At 40.7% G+C, this 22,427-nt stretch overlaps 1 protein-coding gene across 7 annotated transcripts in view; it reads right to left on the reverse strand.

Moving 5' to 3' along the window:
* Window positions 1-4,761: 4,761 nt before the first annotated feature.
* The window catches only part of SEPTIN10 (septin 10), a 46,907-nt gene continuing 29,241 nt past the window's right edge, over window positions 4,762-22,427 (reverse strand). For 4 of the 7 annotated variants that reach the window (XM_048495287.1, XM_048495286.1, XM_048495284.1 and 1 more), the window contains exons 7-11: window positions 21,948-22,044; window positions 20,704-20,872; window positions 11,101-11,233; window positions 7,498-7,688; window positions 4,762-5,882 (exon numbers count right to left, since the gene is read on the reverse strand). In XM_048495287.1, the coding sequence (XP_048351244.1) occupies window positions 5,867-5,882; window positions 7,498-7,688; window positions 11,101-11,233; window positions 20,704-20,872; window positions 21,948-22,044 (606 nt within the window). In that variant the 3' untranslated portion in view covers window positions 4,762-5,866. The other 3 variants (XM_048495291.1, XR_007244375.1, XM_048495288.1) reach the window with 3 other exon arrangements.

The following is a 22,427-nucleotide window of genomic DNA, read 5'->3' on the forward strand; positions in this document are numbered from 1 at the left end:
AGAACAGGGACTTATTATGGAGGACACTATAATAACAAGAGAAGTGGTGCAGGTTGTACCAAAAAATGAAACCAGGGAAGGTTCCTTGTACAGATGGTTTTTTGGAATTGTATTGTAACAGCCTAATCCAGAGCTCCAGGAGGTTGCAGATGACGCTGCTACTGCACAGCCACGCTGCCTCCAAATGGATTGAGGTAGTGAGAAAAGGCCGGTTGCCTACGCATCTGCTCCCTCCACTGGCACATCTGCCACTTGTGCTGGCCAGGTGAGTACCCCCAGCAGTGCAAGTCTGCACCAGCTGGAAAGGTGAGCCCCCCCCCCACATCATCTGGATTGGAAGATGAAATTTTACAGCATTTGCAAGATACAATGAACTCCATTTTGCAAGGAAAGATGCCGAGTCATGGAAAGAGCCTAATATAACATTAATACCTAAAGAAGGACAAGACCTAACTTTGTGAGAAGCTATAGACCAATATCATTACCGAATAGTGACCATAAGTTGTTTATAATTTTAGCCAAAAGTGTGAAAATAATTTTACATGAGTTCATTCATGAAGATCAATGTAGATTTTTTTTAACTTGGAAGACAGTTAAAGGACAATGTTAGAATGGTATTGAATATTTTGGAATATTTAGAGAAACAATTAAAAATAAGCTGCTTTGATTTTTCCAGATGCAGAGAAAGCATTAAACATTTTGAATTGATCTTTTTTAAGGTTTTAGAAAATACATATTTCTGAGAGAATTTTATAAAATGGGTGAAATTGACTTATACTTCACAGTCAAACAAATAATTGTTAATGGAAATTTAGCTAAACCATGTGTGATACAGAAAGGAACAAGACAAGGTTACCCATTATTCCCTCTTGTTTATTCTAGCACTTGAAGTATTGAATATACATGACTAGAAGAATACCGATGCTTCGCTACACATACTTCATCACAGGCTCTCTATGAATTTCGGGGTGACATTCAGCATACTTCTTTACAGCCTGTTTGTGAACTTTGGGGTGACATTCAACATATTTCCTCACAGCCTGTCTGTGGACTGATGGGTTGGTTTTCACATATTTTGCAGCAGCTCCCTGTAGTTGTCTTTTTCTAATGCAATGTGTAAATTGCTTTCTGTGTTTAATTCCTCTTCTCCCTTTAGCAGTTTCAGCAGAAGGAACAGGTTTGTATGCATTGAGGAGGGTGGTGTTAGAGTGCAGTTGGCGTACCAGTGGATCAATTGTGTTTGTTGTTTGGTGGGCATAGAAGTCAATGCGACAAATGGAGTTAGAGCTTCAAAGTGCCCTTCATTAAAATGTTCTGTGAAACGAAGCTATATATATAAATGCAAAATACCACTGACTGAATGACTGACTGACTGACTGATCAAAAGAATTCAAAAACCATCGAAAATACCATGTTGAAGGACATGGAACTCGTGGTTTTTAACTGTCACTCTTAGAATGTTCGTGCAGATGGCCAGAGTTGAACAGTAAATATCTAATAAGTCAAGTGGAAGTAAATATTTTGGAAAATCCTTTCTTAGCGAGCACCTGAAGCACATAACAAACTGGTGTGCCAAATTTCAACTTTGTAGTTTTCAGATGGTTTTGAAGGTTCTTTTGGTTGAGTCGATTAGGTCAGTCCAAGCTGATATTTGGCAAGGTTTTTATATATATAGATGAGAGGACTGGGGGCATAAAAATTATGAGAAACGAGCCTTTGCAGATGATTTGGTGTTGGTTTTGGAAAAAAACATAAAAGAAATTGAAATTTTAATAGCAAAATTGAAAGAATTTAATGCACTAGTGGGTTTTTTAATTAACAGAAAACAAATGTTTTAACCAAAAACTAGGCCACTAGATCAAAAAAAGCTGATGAGCAAAATGAACTTTATAGTGGAAAAATTGTAAAACTTTATAGTGGAAAAATAGAAAAAAAATCTGGGTATTACCTGAATAAATATGAACTGAATGTTATTTGAAAATAATTAGGTTAAAACATGGAATGAGGTTAAAGAAGATGTGTCAAGGTGGAATAAACATCAGCTTCCACTGCTGGGAGGATTTCTGTGACTAAGAATAATGTTTTATCCAGAATATTATCTTCATTTCAAACAATACCTGTGTTAGCAATTGATATTCCATTTAAACAACATTTAAACAACAGCAGAAGGATATACCAAATTTTGTTTGGCAAGGGGAAAAACCTCAGATTAAGTATAGAACCTTACAAAATGAAAAAGAAAGAGGAGGACTAGGTTTATCTGATCTGACATTACATTTTGCCACCTGTTGTTTGGTTTGGATGAAAGAATGGGCTCTGTTGAAAAAAACAAAAGATTGCGGAAACCAGAGACATCGTATGAGATGTGGATGGCATGTCTATTACTGATATAAAGTTAAAGTCAAGAAGGACATTAAAAATCATTTTATTAGACATGCCATTCTGAAAATAAGGGACAAATATAGAACATAAGAACATAAGAACTAGCCTGCTGGATCAGACCAGAGTCCATCTAGTCCAGCATTCTGCTACTCGCAGTGGCCCACCAGGTGCCTTTGGGAGCTCACATGCAGGATGTGAAAGCAATGGCCTTCTGCTGCTGCTGCTGCTCCTGAGCACCTGGTCTGCTAAGGCATTTGCAATCTGAGATCAAGGAGGATCAAGATTGGTAGCCATAAATCGACTTCTCCTCCATAAATCTGTCCAAGCCCTTTTTAAAGCTATCCAGGTTAGTGGCCATCACCACCTCCTGTGGCAGCATATTCCAAACACCAATCACACGTTGTGTGAAGAAGTGTTTCCTTTTATTAGTCCTAATTCTTCCCCCCAGCATTTTCAATGAATGCCCCCTGGTTCTAGTATTATTATTTCATTTTTTCAGTTTTAAGCGAAATGTCTATCAGAGGTATTCAGTTATCAATAAATAAATATCGATATATCGATATACAAATCCAGGTTGGGTCAGAAAACACTGTTATGGCTCTCATTGTGGCAGCAAGATTATATGTGCAAAAAATAGAAAACTTCCTCTATAGCTTCAGCAGAAAAATGGCTTGGAAGATATTTGAATTGACCAATTAAGAACCCCATCCAAAGGGGAGGGTGAATCCGCTATTGGGAGTGCCAGGCCAGCCGTTTTGTCCTCCCTGGGGCACTTATTGGTGTGTGGCCGCTGCCACATCCTGGCGCTGGATGCCATGCCAACATCCCAGGGTCACAGTGGCGGCAGGGGGCAGGGTGGAGCCAACCTTAATCAACTTTCTCCTGGCCTTTGCTGCTGGGCCACAGTTTGGATTTAAGCCATCCTTTTGGATGGCACGTCCATCACAATCGATAGAGGCTTGTTGTCAGCAGGGAGACTTTTGGACTTGGCGAGCCTCTCCATGCTGCCATGAAGCCTCTATGGGAGTGATGTGATGGTGCTGTATTGATGCCACGTCACACCACCTCCTGTTTGGATGGGACTGTAAGCTTACTTCTTCGGTTAAAGAAAAGAACTTATCTAAGTTTATTGATAACTGAATACCTCTGATAGACATTTCACTTAAAACTGAAAAAATGAAATAATAATTTGCGGATCTGAAGATTAGGAAAATGAGAATATAATTGTGAAACATGTGAATCTTACTTGATAGTAATAATAAAAATTAACTGAATCATAATTTTATAACTGTAACTGGAGAGCAAGTTTTAAATTTTTAACCATTATTTGGTGCAGATAAAATGAGGAGCCTTCCCTTTCTGTTTGTTATTGTTATGTCTGTTTTTGTCTGTCTTATAAACATTATAATAAAAAAAATTACCCCCCCCCCCAAAAAAAAGCTGTCCATCCAGTAAGGAAGATTCACTTGTTCATCACAACGTTTACTTGATCTCAAAAGTAAGTGGAGAAATAAGGATGTGTATTCCATCCAAAAAGTACCAGCTGTGCCAGCAACTGCAGGTGGACTGGAGAATATCGAACCAAGAGGACAAAAAAATGTGTCACACAGTTCATATAACATAGAGATTGGTATGGTACAGTAGGTAAAACTGAGCAATGATTCCACAGTACTAGCATCTTTGGGAGCATTCAGGGAAAAAAGTTTGGGAGGAATATTGCTTCCGTTTGAGATGAACATTTGTTTCCCCTTCCTATTTCCACATGTAAAGCTCTCATCTGGCTACAACAGTAAAGAGATGGGCAAAAGCCAAAGAGTTCTTGTCTCGCACCTTGAAGCCATGTCTGAGCTGCTAGCTGAATCCAAAACCAGCTCAAGTTACAGAGCAAGATATACCGGATTACATTTTTGCGTATCTGTTATTCAAACTGTATTTTTTCTATTGCTACAAGATGATTCGGGGAGAAACGCAAATAAATATTTTAAGACTGCAGCGGAGGGAGCACCAAATGTACAGAGGGCAGCCTTGCAGTTTCACAAATGGTTCTCAGGAAGGACTCTTGGGATCCAAGAGCACAAAGAGTTCAAGGCATCAGGAAAAGAAGTGCTAAACCTTCTTTCCATTGGATGAAAGAATGAAAGCCAAGATTTAGGTAGAAACCAGCAATCAACAGTCTTCTCTCCTGTAACACATCCTCCTTCTGTACGTGTGGGTGTGTGCACACTTGTTTTGGTGCTAGAATGTGATAGCCCCAATGTGAGCATACTCCTAGTTTCAAGATCATAGTGGATCAGGTACAGCAGTGTGCTCAATTAGTACTTGCACAGGAAACCAAAACACGGCAACAACACTATACCAACATCAATCATTACTAAATAATTATCAAGCACCTCTTTTATTCAGCATGTAATGCAGTTGAATACGTATTTTTTAAAAAACAAACAGGAGTGCAGAAACCTAGGAGAATTACAGAGGCAGCTGTTGTTCATTAGTAAACAGGAATCAGCAGAATATTTGCAACTATTTTAAACTATCAGTTACTTGAAGTCGTATGACAACTTTAAAAGTTACGGTTACATTTACATTGCAATTCTGTGCAAGGTTACTCAGAAGCAAGCCCCACTGAGATCAAAAGAACTTACTCCCCAGTGAAAATACATAGGATTGCAGCATTTGAGACTGTTCTCAGTGATTTGAAAGCCAACCATTTGATTTTAGACAGCAAAGTCTTGAAACTGGAAAGTGGCCAGGGAATTTCCTGTATGACATTAAAAGTGAATTTAAGTTGTCAGGACACTCATTAAAACTGGGCATTCTTTTAAAAATCCTAACGTCCATTTTATGGGCAGCATATCATGAAAAACTGCTCCAACAGAACACATCTCTTTAACCACACTGGCTCTCAATATGTACTTTTGAGTGACAGCTACACCTGCATGAATAGTGAAGTACTGGAGGGAACCATGATCCATCTTAATTTGAAAACTTAGCATTATCACAAAACTAGAAAGTGCATTTATAAAAGTATTGTCAGAAAAAAGTGGTTGTTTAAACAGGTTTACATATTTCATACAATTCAGTAAATGCTTCAAAAGTAACATTAAATGGTGTACAGTAAACATATCCCAATAGGTCCTTCGAAATGCTTACAATATACGTTCACTGAATACTTCTGTACTACAGCATTCATAGGTGGAATGAACACGGTTTAATGGCACAATGATCTCTGGCACTGCACTTAAAGTGCCATGTGACTTGGCCAGGAGTACAGTCTTAAGTGCATATCAACAGCTTCTTTTAAAAAGTCCATTTAAATATAATTAATACAACATCAACTTACAGTATGCATTATTGATTACACAGTTTAATATATTTTGCCTTTGTTAAGCAGTGGTCAGTTTTCAAGTTAGCTTTTAATATGAAAACGGGGAATATCCAAGTCATCATAGACTACTGTGAACAAGCTCTTCTCATAACTTCAGCTTCACATAAAGCCAGAGCTGAAACAAACATAGAAAAAAGCATATTAGTTGTTCTTTTCTCCATGAAAGAAAAGCTATTTAGAGTACAGAAAGTTTTGTCTCAAGAAATCCATTTTACTTTTATAAAAGGCCACTGACTCAAACATTCAGAAATATGAGACGATTATAATGACAGTACCATTTCAGATAGAAGGCGGGGTTTACATGTTTGAATGCTCTCCCAAAATCCAAAACTCAGTTTCACATGGTTTTACTTTACTATGGTAAAATGCGTTAGCTTTCCACATGAGAAAAGCAAACCAGACTGAACTGGAAGAGGGCTATACAAATCCCATTCTCATGATTTGAATTCATTCTGATATACACTATTACCATCTTCTCACCCTTAATTGAATCTAATATGCTTTAGCAGGTACTCTTTAAAATATACATACACACATACTTTAACCATGGTAATAACTCCATTGTTGTACAAATTATACTCTGTGTATGTTTTGTAATACAAATGTGTAATACTAAATTAACAAAAATATCAATTTACAACAAAGAAAATAAAAAAGTTGCATCATTAATTTTTCATTCCAGTAATGTACAAATAAAATTAATTTTCTGAAGAAACTGTTTTATCTGTTTTCTTATTATTGACACCTTCTGAATTCAAGGACACAAATCTTATTTTTCCAGTTAATCACTGGTTGTGCATACAAGATTTATAACCAACTCCATGTTACAACTTTCTATTTCCTTTTTAAGTTGTTAGGAACTGTGCTTCATATTGCATAAAGCATATATACCTCTATAGAGTCTTTAACGGAGTTTTTGTTTTGAGCTGACAGCCAGGCAATTTACTCCTTAATAATTAATGAATTTTGAGGAGAACCATGGACTGGATCCAGCCTTCTTTTTCACTCAATCACCCCAAATTCCCCTCCTCCCTCATCTCTCCAGTTTTTCACCCATGCAGGTTTTATGGTTTCCAGATGAGCCTCAGGTGGGGGAGGGGAGAACCGTTCTCCTCCAATTTGTACCAGCAGAAAAAGCTGGGTGGATCTAGCCCAGGAAATGCAACAATCTTCACATTCCATTTCACAAATCACAAGGTTAGTCATAGACCTGTAGTATTTTCTACCATGACTAGAAAACTAAGAACTATGTGGTAAATTTCAGTAAAGTTACTAGGAACGGAAAAAGATGCAAAATCTGCAAAAATGAAGATATCATTGGTTAAGTATCAATTCTGTTTTCAGCATCTGTGAAGACTAACATACCCTAACCACATAACCTTTATATATTGCTTCCAAATACTATTTGTTGTATTCCCTGTGAGCGAGCCTTTCCCTTTCTAACGCCTCTCTCTCTCTCGCTTCCTGAATATTCACAACTTCCTGATCTCTCACATCAAAACACAGGAGCTCAAGTCGAAAACCTTGATCCCTTAGGGAGGAAAAATAAAGAGAGTTCTCAAAAAAGCACTCGAAAATAACAAGATTATCTCAAAACAATTCAAAACAGAATAACTATCAATCAAACATACTCGGCTAGTAGTTCATATGTTAATACTGTCTAAAAGGTTTGTCTGAATTGAATTTCTTTTTACTATTAAGTCCTAAACCATATGGACTAGACTACTTACTTCTTGCGATCCTTATCTTTTTTTAAAGTAACAGTGGGTGTAGAGACAAATGCCTGCCCTTGCAGTATGTCTGAGGCGGCCTTTCTTTTATGGAATGCCAGGATTTCCTCTTCCAGAAGCTTTCTTTTCTCTTCTACTTTCATCCTCTCTTCTTGGTGAAGTCGTTTCAGATGTTCAAACTTCACCTGCAACTATTAAAAGTGCAAAAAAATATTCAATTCCACCACAAGGTGGCAGTGTATCATTGAATCCACCTGGGATACTGTGAAGACTAATTTCCACAATTTCTGTCCTCAACTCATAAGATTTATTGTTGTTTGTGCAAAAGTGCGACATAACCTTTTCATAAGCTGAATGTCTTAAAGAAGCTTTTATGGCAAACACAGATCAGAATTTTTATCAAGCATTTTCTATAAAAAGAGCCCTGCTGCATCATGCCAGTGGTCCATCTAGTCCAGGGGTCTGAAACCTGTGGCTCTTCAGATGTTCATGGACTACAATTGGCCACGCTGGCAGGGGCTGATGGGAATTGTAGCCCATGAACATCTGGAGAGCCACAGGTTGCAGACCCCTGATCTAGTCCAGCATAATGCTTCATGCAGAGACCAAGCAGTTGCCCTGGTAGTTAGAGGTGTGTTGCATTGGTATATGGATGGTTCCTTTACTTAGCATGGTTAATAGCCACCAATGACTAACCTTTATGAGAGGGAGATACCATGTAGGGAATATCCAATAACAAATGTCCCGTCTTTGACAAGTCAAAAAAATGGCAATGCTTTAAAGGATTTCTGGTTCCCCTTAATCTATTTTTCCTAGTGAATGAAACAGTGACTGTGGGTCAACAATTTACAGCCATGAAAAGGAAGTTGTTGTTGGATCCTTTGTCAAACCTTGACATCATTCATCTGGGCATGTTGGGCATATAACCTATTCCACAACATTTGAACTTTTCTCTGTAGAATGAACCTTGAATAATACTTTAATGTGTGATCTCAAAAATAACACTCATCATACCCCAAAACAAGATGCCATATATACTTGCGTATAAGCCGAGTTTTTCAGTCCTGTTTTAAGGCTGAAAAATGCGGGCGAAGAGGAGACCCCCGCAGCCGGCGGGCTCTTCAGGCCTCTGCCAAGGCTGGGGGCGTGGCCCAGGACGACCTCCATGCGGCTGCACAAGCTGCTTGTTGCTGCCCTCCTCGGAGGGTGAAGGGAGAACCCCTGAGGCACCATTTCCCATAGAAATTAATGTAAATCCAATTAATCCATTCGAGGCACTCCTCAAGAGGGTTTGAGGAAGCCCAGCCAGCCAGGAGGCAGAGGGAGCTCCTTATTTGGGCAGTGACATCAGGGGGAGTCACTGCCCAAATAAGGAGATCCCTCTGCCACCTGGCTGGGGTTTGAGGAAGCCCAGCCAGCAGGGAGGCAAAGGGAGCTCCTTATTTGGGCAGTGTCATCAGGGGGAGGCAGAGGGGGTTCCTTATTTGGGCAGTGACTCCCCCTGATGTCACTGCCCAAATAAGGAGCTCCCTCTCCTCCCTGCTGGCTGGGCTTCCTCAAACCCCAACCGAGGTACCACTATATCTATTTTATTTTATTGGTATCTATTTTTATTTTTGAAATTTACCAGTAGCTGCTGCACCCACCCTCGGCTTATACGCGAGTCAATAAGTTTTCCCAGGTTTTGGTGGTAAAATTAGGTGTCTCGGCTTATACACGGGTCGGCTTATACATGAGTATATACAGTATGCTGTAACTTTTGGAACAAACTGACAAAAAAGAAAAAGCGCGCAAAATGATTTGGCCCTTCACAAAGATAAATAATCTCACCCTGATTAACAAAACAGAAGCCTACTAGTTTCAGGGAAGCCGTTTTCAGAATTAAACTGAAATGTTTACCCTGGTAATGTTTCCTGTAAAGGTATCTGGTATTTCCATTCTTTTGCTTCTTGTTTTCACAGAAAATAGCAAGAGAGATGTTGTATCGATAGAAAATTTCTCCCCTGGAGTTCAAGCGCTTGTATGCCGCACTGCACAGTTTTATAGTTTCTTGCCACAGCAAATAGTGTGGAAGAAAAGGCGGACAGATGCCTGACAGCACTGTGATAAGGGAACCAATGTTTTAATGAAATGATTAACTGGATTGCTCTCTCTCAGTCAAACAGATGTATGTTAGCCAAAAGTCAGGGCAAAGTAGTAGGAAATCCATCATGTCAGTGCCACTAACAGCCCAATCCAAAGGATGTGGAGGAAGTGACCCTGGTGCCAATATTAATGCCACTTGTGTTGGTGTAACAGGAATTTATGACAATGCCAGGGCATATACACTAGCGCCAGGGAGTGGCATGGGAATGCGACAAAGGGGTGTCTGCGAGCTGTCATGGTGGCTCACCTTTGCTTTAGAGGATCATGCCAGTGCCTAGGGGTAGGGCTGATGTCAGTCAGCTCCCTAAGCCCTTTCGGACTGGGAACGCACACATTTTCTAGCGCAAAGTTACGCCACTAAAATCTATGGTGCAGCCCATAGAGCTGCCTTCTTAGACTGCAAAAAACCCCTCCCCCATTGGTGCAGCCCTGTCTCCACAGCCAACTGAGCAACTGGCCATTGAGGAGGTAGCCAGCCTAGACCCCAAGCAGTGGCCAGTGGATGTGTTACTCCTCCTTCATGAACACCTTTTCAGACATACACATCTCCCAGCAAGTAAGCCATGTGGGGTGAGATGCTGTCTGACAGGTTCCAGATACATGGACTTAACACGAACCCGGTACACCCTGAAAACTTGCACATTGGGCTTGCTCCTAGCACTCTGCACCATGAGGCTGACCTAGTGCACAACAGCCCTCTAGGAGAATCAAGTCCATATCCCACTGTGGCCAAGCTTTCCCTCCAAATTTATTTTGTAGGCTGTGTGGCTGAGCAGCCAGGAACCAGCAGCTGGGAAGCAGCTGTTCCCCCAACCAAACTGTAGCAATAGTAACCCCTTTCTTTTCTCTATATATGTCCCCAAGTACAGCCGAAGTATATATATGGACTTGGCTTTTACTGTCATAGCAAAAACAGGTATTGGGCTGGAAGCAAGATTCTGTACTGGAAGCTTATAAAACGTCACCAGGAGGATTAAGTTCACACTGGAGCTCTGTGATCAGCATGTGGTCTTCTCAGCCTTTTGCTCCTCAACAGAGTTCATCCCTATCCTACTTGTGTCCAACTTAGAATCTGGTCATCCTGCTCATAGCAAATCCAATCCATGGCAAACTCAAAGACGGAGCCATATATACAGGGAAAAGAACAACACATCAGGCCAAAGTTCTGTGTGATGCTTCTATTGCTACAGTTTGTAAAGCTGAGGAGTTAAGCTACTACCTTAAACACAGCTTCTCTCTCCAGCAGAAGAAAAAACAAGGAGTAACCTACATTGGCTAAAACTGGGCTTACTTCTGCGTAGGCCTGCTCAGCTTTGCTCCTACAGTGCCAGTTGTATATGCTGGTCTCTCTGCCTCCTGCAAGTTTATTCTTTGTAATTTTTACTGTTAAATACACATTATTGAATCTGCCCATGCTTCCACAGTAAACCGAAAGAGCATGAAAGGAAGTATACTTACTTCTCGTTCAGCTTCTTTCAGCAATGCTTCTTTCTCTTTGACCCTCTGCACAAATGTCTGCCTCATCTCTTCTTCTTTCCGCTGCAGTTCTCCAAGGAATTCGTGCCGCTTGGCTTCATAGGTTTCCTGAAGACTAGAGGCCATAAAATGTAAACAATCTTTATCATAGGATCAGAGGGCAACAGCAAGCAATTCCTGTCACACTCTACTCATATTCCCGGTTCTGTAGGTTTTAATGTTAAAGTCTTGGAAAAAGCTTGTTGAGATCCTCTGCCACCCGTAACGACTTCAGGTTGCAAGTTCAATCACCAGTTAGAAGGATCAGACAGTGGGTTACGTGAAAGTCCTCTGCCGGAGAACCTGGAAGGCAGCTGCCAGTCAGAGTAGTGACTTTGTTAGGATCAATAGTTTGATGATATAAGGGAGCTTCAGGCATGTTCATGCAATCATTATGCAAAAACAGACTGCAAATGAGCAGAACTAATGTGCATATTATAGTATATGCTGAACATGGGTCACTTTACCTTTCCAAAAGTTGTCAATAATGGGAATCAAGAAACTTGTTCCAATTTCTTTTCTGTGCTCTCTCTCTCTCTTTGCCATCAAGTCCTAGCTGACTTATGGCGACTCTGTGGGGTTTTCAAGGCAAGAGGTGTTCAGAGGGGAACTGCCATTGCCTGCCTCAGCTTCATGCCCCTGGTATTCCTGGGCAGTCTCCCATCCAAACCCTTGCCACGGTTGCGGCTGTGAGTGTGCGACTGGCCCAAGGTCACTCAGCAAGCTTCTGCGACAGAGTGAGGATTCGAACCTGGGCTTCCCACATCCTAGAATGACCCTTCAGCCACTGCACCATGCTGACTCTAGTTCTCTATTACAATACTGACCTTCTGAATACCTTGTAACAGCTATAATATCTAAAATATTTCCAAAGTTATTATCATAAAATATTTGTTCCACACAGATGGCTCCAGAAAGCTCTTTACATAATGGTGTCCACTGGAGCTTTTCCAGGTTTCTACTTCAAGCTACGTGCAGGCTCAGAAAACAAACAGGATCGCCATGATTCTTTTTCAGTGCATTCTGTGGATAAAAACGGCTCACATCTACCACAGCCTAGATGCCGCAGTTGGCTCATTCCATCTCAAGATGCTACGGGGGGCACAGGCCAGCTCCACATGTATGGATGATTTTCAGTTGGTGAGACATAATGAAGTTGACACTACCTAGTTGTGCTCAGCCAAGCTAGTCTGGGAAGTAATTAACATCTCTTTGAGGAAGCTTCAGATGTGGATATCAGACCCCTTCTGATGTCAGACCGCTCCTGGGAAATGGACCTGGACCTGAATGACCTAAATAATTACTGCCCAGTACCATTTTTGAGGAAGATACTCTAGTGACTGATGGGTACGCAGCTTTGGGTGGTCTTGAAGGAGGATTACCCAGGCCTATTTCAATCTGGATTTGGATGTGGATTTGAGATAGAAATAGCCTCGCTTGTCCTGGCTGATGATCTTCACTGATAAGCTATGTCATGTTAATTCTCCAGGTAACAGAAGGTGCCAAGAGGTTCACTAACCAAGATACTCTTCTGCAGAAGTTCTCCAGGTTGGAAGTAAAGAGAACTATGCACCGTTTGCTTTTAGTTTTCCAAACCAACGCTTTTAGTACAACACAAAGGACAGGCTTCCATGAATAGAAGACACCTTCAGATCTAACCTTTACTATTTAATACTAGAAATAAACTAAATCCTTTATCAAGGAAGTCTCTTCACACATTTCACCGTAAGACAAACTATACAAAATTCAGTCACTGAGCACAGAAACACAATACTGGCAGTGGAACCAAGCACTCAATTTTTCCTATTCTAAGAACTATTGTTTGCAGACTTTTGTTTGCAGACTTGACTCAGCCCACCATCATGCCCTAAGAGTCAGGCCTCTGAAATGGACAGGAAGGACATAGATTGAGGTACCCTTGTTTCCTGAGGAGCACTCAGCCCTTTCCTGAGGCTCAGTGCTTCTCTTTTTTCTCCCTGGCTTGATTGTGAATCTTATCTTTTACTGTCCTTCCCAGCCCTGGATCCACCCTCTCTCTCCCACCTGGACTAATCATAACCCCTTTCTTGTCCATAACTTGTTGCATCTCCTGCTCCAGGTGGCGCCAGTTAGTCCTCTTCTGCCGTGCTCCGCGTGTTGCATCAGTTTGAATGGTATTGTTTGCCTGCCTCCTGGAGCCGACCAATGACATCTTCAGCTAGGGTTGGGAAGCTCCACCTTGTTCTGTCTGCTGTTGGGGCCAGCTCTCATCCCAGCTCTTCGCTGGGAGAGGGTGCAGCAACCCTCAGTCCTCAGCCTGACTCCCTCAGCAGCTCTGATTTCTTCTGTGACAGGGATGGAAGGCTCTGTGCTCCTAGCCAGGTTTCCAATGTCAGTGGCAATGCTGCGCCTGGGTCAGCTTGCCTATGCAGTGGTTTCAGTAAAGGCATTGCCAGTCTTCTCCTCAAGATGATGGTGGTAAGTAGGCTTGTGGCCAGAGAGAAGCAGAGTTCCTCAACAGGCAACTAAGCAACAGGCAAACAAGCAACGTATTATACAGCACATCCCTAAAGCCACCATTTCAATTTCTGAATATTTCCATCCCTTTTTTGAGGCTGAATACTGGGAACACGATACAATCTCACACTACCAGCACTTCATGCATCACTGTACGTGCAGGGAGATCATTTGTGCAAACTGCCACCTTACCACGTACACATTATTTTTTTCATGGCGAATGGTGGATCAACTTTACGAATGCTGAATGTTTTCATGAAACACATAGTGATAGGAGCTATAAAAGAAAAGAATAACTCAGATTTGGTAGACAAAGCACACTGCATGGGTGGTCATGTGATTTCATTCTGAGCCCCTGACCAGCATTTTAATCCTAAGTAATGAATTGACATTTAAGCAGTGAGAGGTTCGCAAGGACCTTAAGCCTATTAAGTAACACAACTTGGCCAAAAGCGTATCAGAACATACCCAATTCCAGCTCATACTAAAGGAAATGCTATTTAATATTTGTGTATTTGGAGACCACCTGAGTGGCTACTTTATCTGAACAGCTGTATCTATACACCTCACTAATAGGGTGACCCAGTTTTCTGAGAATTATTGTGACAGCTCAAAGACTTCACAGAGGATGTCCTTCTGTATTGAAGCTGTCATTCTGTAGTTTGCTTAGCTTTCTACTATTCCTCTTATCTACATGCCAATTTGTATTCTTTCCTCTGATCTTAAGGGCAGAGAGTTAAACTTTCCTCTCAGACTGTTAGAGGTGCCCTTCCTTTTGGCGCACTGACAGTTTTATGCGCTCTCTCAGCTGTTACCAGTGCAAAGTCAGGTTCTGGTTTGAGAAGAAATTCTGAACCAAGCAAACAATAAACTTGCTGATCTTAAAAAGTTGAAATGTTGAAGCAGGATTTCAATTTCACTGCAATAAATACAAAGGCAGACGCTGGAACTGTTCCCAGTCTTCCACTCATGGCAACTTCAAACAGAAAAGGCGTCTTTTCATTTAGAAAACATTTTTCATCAGCTAAAAATGAAAGCAACTCTGCTATTACAGTGCTACCAATTCCTGGAAGCAGTACAAGCCCACACCAAAGCGGCATCTACACTGGCAGGGAGGGCAAACAGGGTGGTGATCAGGCACTGTACAGCTCTGTGGTTATAACTTTTACGTCCTCAGTCTACTCTAGATAGTCAAGTTTAACCATCTTCTCAGCACCCGACCCAAAAGAGGATGCCTCTTCCAGAGCCGGGCCAGCATAACAGAGAATGCTGGTGTGACTGGGGGCAAGCTAGGGGTGTTCCTGGGGGCGGAGCTGACTTGAGTCAGTTTCCATCAGGCTTTCAGCCCAGGAAAAACCACCTTTCCTGCTCGCAGACCTACGCTACATAAAAGTGTAATGTAAGTCCATTCTGCCCTATGGATAGTTTTCAGGCAGCCGGGGTTTTTTGTGTGGGTCTTCCTGCACAGTCTGAAACTTTTTGAGAGGCAATGTGGCACCTCCACTGGCCTCAGCACCCTCTGGATTGGGCTGTTAACCTCAGAACTGGTGCTGGAATCATGGCATTATTGGGTCACGGAAAATCACTCTGTCAGTTCTTAAAAACAGAACTAAAATATCTATCACCAGATACCAAAATTTGTCCAGACTACGCTATAAAGCTACCTACCTTCCTCTATGAGACGTCTGTGGGCTATCTGTATAATGTTTTTGTAATGGGACCCTAAAAACAAAGGTGTAGATCCATCAAATTCTGCCACAGCTCAAAGAGTCCAATTTAATTTTATTCTTATTTGCTATACATATTGGATGTTTCAAGTACTGATATTTATGAGTTCCACAGTTCAAATTAATTTGCACTTTTCCGACAGAAATGTAACATCACTGGAAAAAAAAACATTTCATCTCTAAATTTTTGGTTTGTGGTTTAGTACATATCAGTGAGGAGCCGCGTGACGTAGTGGTTAAGTGCTTGCACTGCCACTCACACAGTCAGAAGTTTGAGCCCCCTGAGGGTCAGATATCCTGGCAGCCGGCTCATGGTCAATTCAGCCATCCATCCAGTCCTTGGTCAGTAAATGAGTACCTAGCACAGTGGTTCTCAAACTGTGGGTTGGGACCCCTTTGGGGGTCGAACAACCTCTCACAGGGGTCGCCTAAGACTCTCTGCATCAGTGTTCTCCATCTGTAAAATGGATAAATATTAGGGTTGGGGGTCACCACAACATGAGGAACTGTATTAAAGGGTCACGGCATTAGGAAGGTTGAGAACCACTGACCTAGAACATAGCTAGGGGGTAAAAAATAGCCGGGGAAAGCAATGGCAAACTACCCCACAAAAATGGCTTGACTATGAAATCACTGCTTACAGTGGTACCCCAGGGTCAGATACGACTGAAGGGGAAACTTTACCTTTATCAGTGATGTGTACCTCAAAAGACTGCTGTGAGGATAGAAGTGGGAGACAGTGTATACATCCTTGAACCTTTAGGACACAGGACAGGATAAAAATGTGAACAAAAAAACCTGAGGAATGCGCAGGAGCATCTAAACAGGTGAAGAGAAGGACAGGACTTCTCTTGCCCCAACATCCCATTTTGTGACATGCAGAGACAGATTTTGGCTAAGGGAGGAGAAGCTTTTCAATCCCTTCCCAAAATGTTATTTTGTAAGCATGGGTAACTGGTTCTCTCTTGTTCTTAAAAGTTTCACAACAAAATAAATATTTGTTACACACTGTGTGGGCAAACAAGAGTTTGCTGGATTTTAACTTCACTGGGTGCTCCTGGGTCATGCCTCAACTGCCTTCTACGCAATAACTTGAATTACTTAAGCTATAATCACAAATAAATCTTGTTCCTAGCTTATTTTTCAAGACAAGAATAAGTATATAAACTATTCCAACTCTGAATCCAATAACAAAAAAAAAATACTGATCAGGCACTGAAAAATGATGTCCAGACATAAGAACAAAGTAACCCATCAAATGGGTAATGCTAATTAAATTTTAAAACACAGTTGCGGGAGTTAGTAATTAGGCCACAGGTATTTGAGAAGAATACAGAAATCAGATAAAAACAGAAACTCAGCTGTAGATCAAGAGTCTTGGATAACATCTGTACTTGTGTCTCTCAACACAAAGCAATACTACATGTTTCCTGTGCAAACATTTCAAACTAATTACACACCCAATGGATAAGACTGCTTCAGGGGAACAACACTCACAAACGCTCTCTTAGCAACTGCATCCTTCACTGAAAGTAGCCCTGACTACTTGCTGCCTCTTCTGAACTACTTCTTATGTGCGCATGAGAACTCATTCCAAAAGGATGCAAACCTTAACAGGGATGATGTCTTATGCTAAAGTGAATTAGGAAATGGCCGGTGAAAAGGCTAGTTCCAGTAAAGTTGTGCAGCTAGTGAATGACAGAGTGCATGATATACATCACCCACACTAGCTGCTAAATTACTGCCTATGTATGGAAAACTAACACAAAAAAGAACGCTCCAAAGAACTACTTTATACCGCAGTTCATTTAAAAACCTAATCTCACTACACATGTAGGGTATTCCAAGCCCACAAGTTCTAAATCAGTGATTACCAGATTTGTGGAATGAGCAGGCAGTGGCTCTATTGTCGCTTCAATAGAAATTAAAACTGCTCAGCAACTTGCTGGAGCCCAAGTGGCTGCGACTACCAACTGCACAGTACAGAAAGGCAGCTGCAGATGTTCTGACTATTTCAACTTGAGGGCTGGTGCAGCTGCTTGAGGCATTTCAAACAATTAGTACATAGTTCCGCTAAGCAGTTGTCACAAACGCTATCAGCTCAGCCACCCATTCCCTATCGGCAGTGGATCGACTAGGCGTTCCAAATGAATCCTGAGATTATAATCGTATCATGTTGTCAGTTTCAATTGGTTGTGCTCCACTGAACATTCAATTTCACAAACGATAGAAGCTCACATCAAAAACCAAACCGATTTTGAGCTATTTAACAGACATCACTGAAAAACAAACTTCCCACTAGCCCTTTATCTAATGGTCAAGGTCACGCCTCTGAGTGGGTAAGGAAATCCACACAATAGGGTCATCCACAGTGGCAACTGAAGATTTCACCAAAAAAATCTTGACTTTAGAAAGGAACTGTTTGGAGATTAAAAACAAGCTCATGGGAATGAAGCCTTTAAGAGATGCCACCAGGACTTAATTTCAACCCCATCACAAACCTGAGACCAGACCATTAAAAAAAAGGTCCATTTTCTGGACACCACTGTAGTACAACATAACAGGTGCACAAACACCTTATCTCAAAAAGTCACCTACTACTACATTCATTTACACACTTTTAGTTATCACCGCACATTCCAGTTCTTTGTACACACAAGGATTCACCATCAGGCATTATTGGGAATACAATACACACTCATATAAATGGAAAAACAAAGACAAAGGCTGGTCATCAGAAATCACATTTCTGTTGGAAGCTGACAGACTCTGGGGTCAGCTCCCAGATCAGAACAGTTCAAAGTATCCCCAGCGGTCTACACCTTATTCTGGTTACTGGAACTTCTTTCTCAAAGGATGGTTGGCCTTTCCTTGCCTATAGACTCCCAGCTCAAAAAACAGAATCTTGCCAAAAATAACAGACCATCAACTACAATTATAATAACAGAGACTCAAACTGAGGGATCAGACCTCGTATGAAACCCAAATGTGATTCTTCCCATATCCACTTAGACAATACTATTAACATCAAACATGCTGCCTAGGGCTCATCATTCAATTTGATGCAGGCCAATAAGTGTCAATGAAGCCTTGCTGCTTTCAACACAGGACAAAGAGCACACTTCCTATACCACAGGTGTCAAACTCATGGCCCTCCAGATGTTATGGACAACAGTTCCCATCATCCCCTGCCAGCTGATGCTGGCAGGGGATGATGGGAACTGTAGTCCATAACATCTGGAGGGCTGCGAGTTTGACACCTATGTCCTATACAAAAGAATAAACCAATAAAAATCTGCTACAAAAAATGGCGATATTCAGAAACAAATGGGAGGGAACATTTCTGTCCCCCAGGAAACATGGCTGCTTATCTAAACAATCACCTTCTTCAGCACAAAGGATTCCAAGGGAGACTCCAACAAAAACGGCTAAACTGGAATTCATCATAAAGTCTGATACCATCTCCCAAGGAGCTGGGATTGCGCATCTGGTGTTAACCAGATTAACAAACCTGGCAACATTGTGTTATCGCTAATTACTGCTACAGTGAATGGTACCTGTACTTTTCTTGATTACACCAGAATTTGCATAATTATGCCCCATCCTGTATTTCCTGGTCCTTTGACTTCACTATTAAATAAATGTCTGCCAAGTTAGAACCAACCACATGAATCTAATGAATTTAAATCTAGTTCACAGTTATCAGGTTAAGAGATAAGCTACCAAGTGGTCAAGGGCAAGTAAAAGGCCACACACAGCTTCTCATACGCAGCAACTTCATTGTACAGAAACTGCAGGACTTCTATTCTCCTTGATGGGAAGATCTGCCTCGCTTCAAAGCAAAAAATAATAATCTCAGCATGGCCTATCCATTTCCAAATTAATTCCAGAGATTTCCAACACAGACAAGCAGAGCATATATACATTAAGGCACAATTAATGAATCTTAAGGCAGATCCTGTGTATAGCAGAACTTTAAGTTTGAACTGAGACATTAAAATGTAGTGTAGGCATATTCTAAAGAGCTATTCCCAGTTGCGTTGCAGTCATACATTCACCAGCATTTGATATAGAAGATATTTAGTATGATGGAAAGACGTGGGTCTATAAACACACAGTTAAACCTGCACTAAGAAAGGCAGTCAATTATATCTCTCTGTGTTTACCAAGAGAACTGTTGCTTCAAATCACCCCTGACTAAGAACTGCTGAAGTCTGCAACAAATTGCCCAAGCAGTTGTGGAATTTCCTTCCCTGGAGATTAGGTCTTGGGGAAACACAGAACAGTGTATGTCAGTAACTATCTTAAGTCTTGGCAATCCTATCATTGGCCACAGTTTAAACAGATACCCTGCAAAGGATAAGTTGATGCATGTTTATTAAAATACTTTCTTTTTTTATGCAGCCTAACAACAACTGGTATTTCCATCTATAACATGTTGAAAAAGCCTATCTTGCATTATCACCAATACCCATCAGCACCTGCAGGGCAAGAAATCTAGCCAGTTAAAAGCGATGCCAACCTATTTAATCACTGCTTCAACTCTTTCTGATCTTTAAGGGTATTCGTAGTGCAACTTCTGTTTCAGATATTAGTAATAGGACAGGAAGAGCAGAAATAAGAAAGCATAAAAGAGAAACAATTGAGAGAAATGTTAGAAAGAAAGTAGCTTACTTACATTATATGTAAAGACAAAAGAAAAGGAAAAGATAGAGCACAGGAATGGAGAACGGGAACTGCCAAAAGGACTTCTGGAAAAAATCAGAAAAGATCTTTAGGTCTATCTAACTTGAAAATAAATGAGAACACAAGCGGACTGCATGAGCACTCAATAATTCACCAGCAACCACCCTTTGAGAAAGCCATTCCTGGCCACAAATGTCTTTCCCAATTAAATTAGGCCCTTGCTTAGTTCAGAGGTAACAACAGTTGCTGCACAACCATTGAAGGCAACAACGGTTCACTGAGCACACACTCCAGCACCTGACAAAACAGAGAGAACACTGTCTGCAGGGTCATGTTCAGCCCAGCAACAGACTTGCTTGGCCATTAATCTGCCACTTTGGCCAACAGTCAGCTACCTCCCAGCAGATTCCACCTCCTCTAACTCTTGATGTCTTTCACTGCCAAGCCATTATGATCCAGAATGAGGTCAATGTTAAAAGCAAAATGTCACAGCTTCTATTTAGGTTTTCACTCATCATTTCATATGCAAATATTTCTACTGACAATTTTTAAAATGATCTATTTGCCCCTGAGCTGCAAGGAGGAGACTGAATAAATTCTATTGAAAATAAAATAGAGCAAAGATTCAAAGTTTTACCTGACAGGCTGGTTTTCTGGACCTGTGTCTCGGAAGCCCATCTCCTCCAATTTGCAACGGCGGTACAGCTCATAATGGCGCATGTGAGTTTGTTCTCTTAGATCTTCCATATTTGTACAAATCAGCATCTCACGGAGTTTCACAAAATCACAGTGATTCTCACTTTCCACTAAGCCATGGAAGAAAATATTATAACTGCCACATGGACACACTAAAACTCTGTCCAGTTCTCTATTTTTGGTAACTCAGGAAGGATGATGACAAGCATAATTATTTATTTACAACATTTCAATGCCCCCTCTGCAGAGAACCTGCACAAGGTAGGTTACAATATAAAGGCTGTTACAAATTGCTAGACTATTAAAGCCAACATGAAAATAAAATCCATCTCTGAAGGTTATTCTTTACATTCTATTTATTTACATTTAGCATTTATTTACATTTAGTATTATTGTGACGCATAAACCAGCCCAAAAACTAAGGAGCTGTTTAGGACAACAACAAGCAAGTCACCATCTGTTCATGAGATCACCGCATTTCATAAAGGAGATGATTAAGCTAAAAGGTTTTCATGCAAACGTTGATTAGTCTGTTCTGGTTTGACAGTAGAAATCATTGCTGAAAAACACTATTTGACTGTAAGACAGACACATGATGCGATCAGGTCTACTGGTTTTACAAAATTCAAAACATTATTTGCTTATCACAAATCTTACAAAAATATGCTGTCCATTCAAGCTCAACTTGTGCTGCTATTTGTGAGATTTATGTAAAATATATGTTGGGATCTGGGTTTCCAGAACCTATGTTTTTAACTAGACATTTTTAGTCTGCATAATGTGTGCACTAATTAAATATATTTTAATAACATGGCATTGTTATTAACTTATAGAAATACTAGCAGCCAAGCCCATTTTATGGCTTAATAAAATGGACTCTAGTGGGAGGTGCCCAGGAACAGGGCCTGGAATGCAGAGAGGCGAATTTGCAGCCAATTAGTGGGCAGGAGACACTTTGTGAATCCAGCCCACCCATTGGCTGCGGGTTTGTCGTTGGACGTTCTATCCCTTAACAGATTATTGTTTAAGATTCATTCAAGAACTTCCCAAAACTATATTTATTAAGGTGTTGAAAAATGTTAAGTTAATCAGTTAAGTAGTAGTCAGCCAGATAAAGGAACTGTAATCTGTTGATAGCCTAAGGAAACTAATTGTGAATAAGAAAGAAGAAGTATTCTCATTTACCTTGCACAATGCCCCAAGGATATTGGCGAGCTTTTACTGTTTTATTTCCAATCTTTATCTCTTCTGTACTCCCCACTACAGCAAATGGCAAATGTCCCTAAGAAACATGAGATAATAAATATGTATTGCTGGTAATCAGAACAATGAAGTAAAAAGTTACAAAATATAACATGTAACTTAATATCTAAAAATAGTGTAATATATGAAATTGTTGAGAGCTTCAAGGAACACTTTGGTACCATTTGATAAATAACCATGGAAAAAAATCTTATTATTATTCCTCTTGGTACTGATAGAGCAAACCTGACATTTTTTGTAATGTTAGGTCAGTACTGTGATCTTTCTGATTTTAAGGAATAGCTCCCTATCTTCACATAGAACTAGAAAAACAGGAAGACTGTTGTCTTGCTTGTTTATAAATACAAAATTCAACTGAAAGTCAACCCTTTCAATCAATTTAGAGTGATGAAAAGCTGTAGG

This window comes from Sphaerodactylus townsendi, linkage group LG04, assembly GCF_021028975.2.
Source record: "Sphaerodactylus townsendi isolate TG3544 linkage group LG04, MPM_Stown_v2.3, whole genome shotgun sequence".
In the NCBI taxonomy this organism is placed as follows: Eukaryota; Metazoa; Chordata; class Lepidosauria; order Squamata; family Sphaerodactylidae; genus Sphaerodactylus; species Sphaerodactylus townsendi.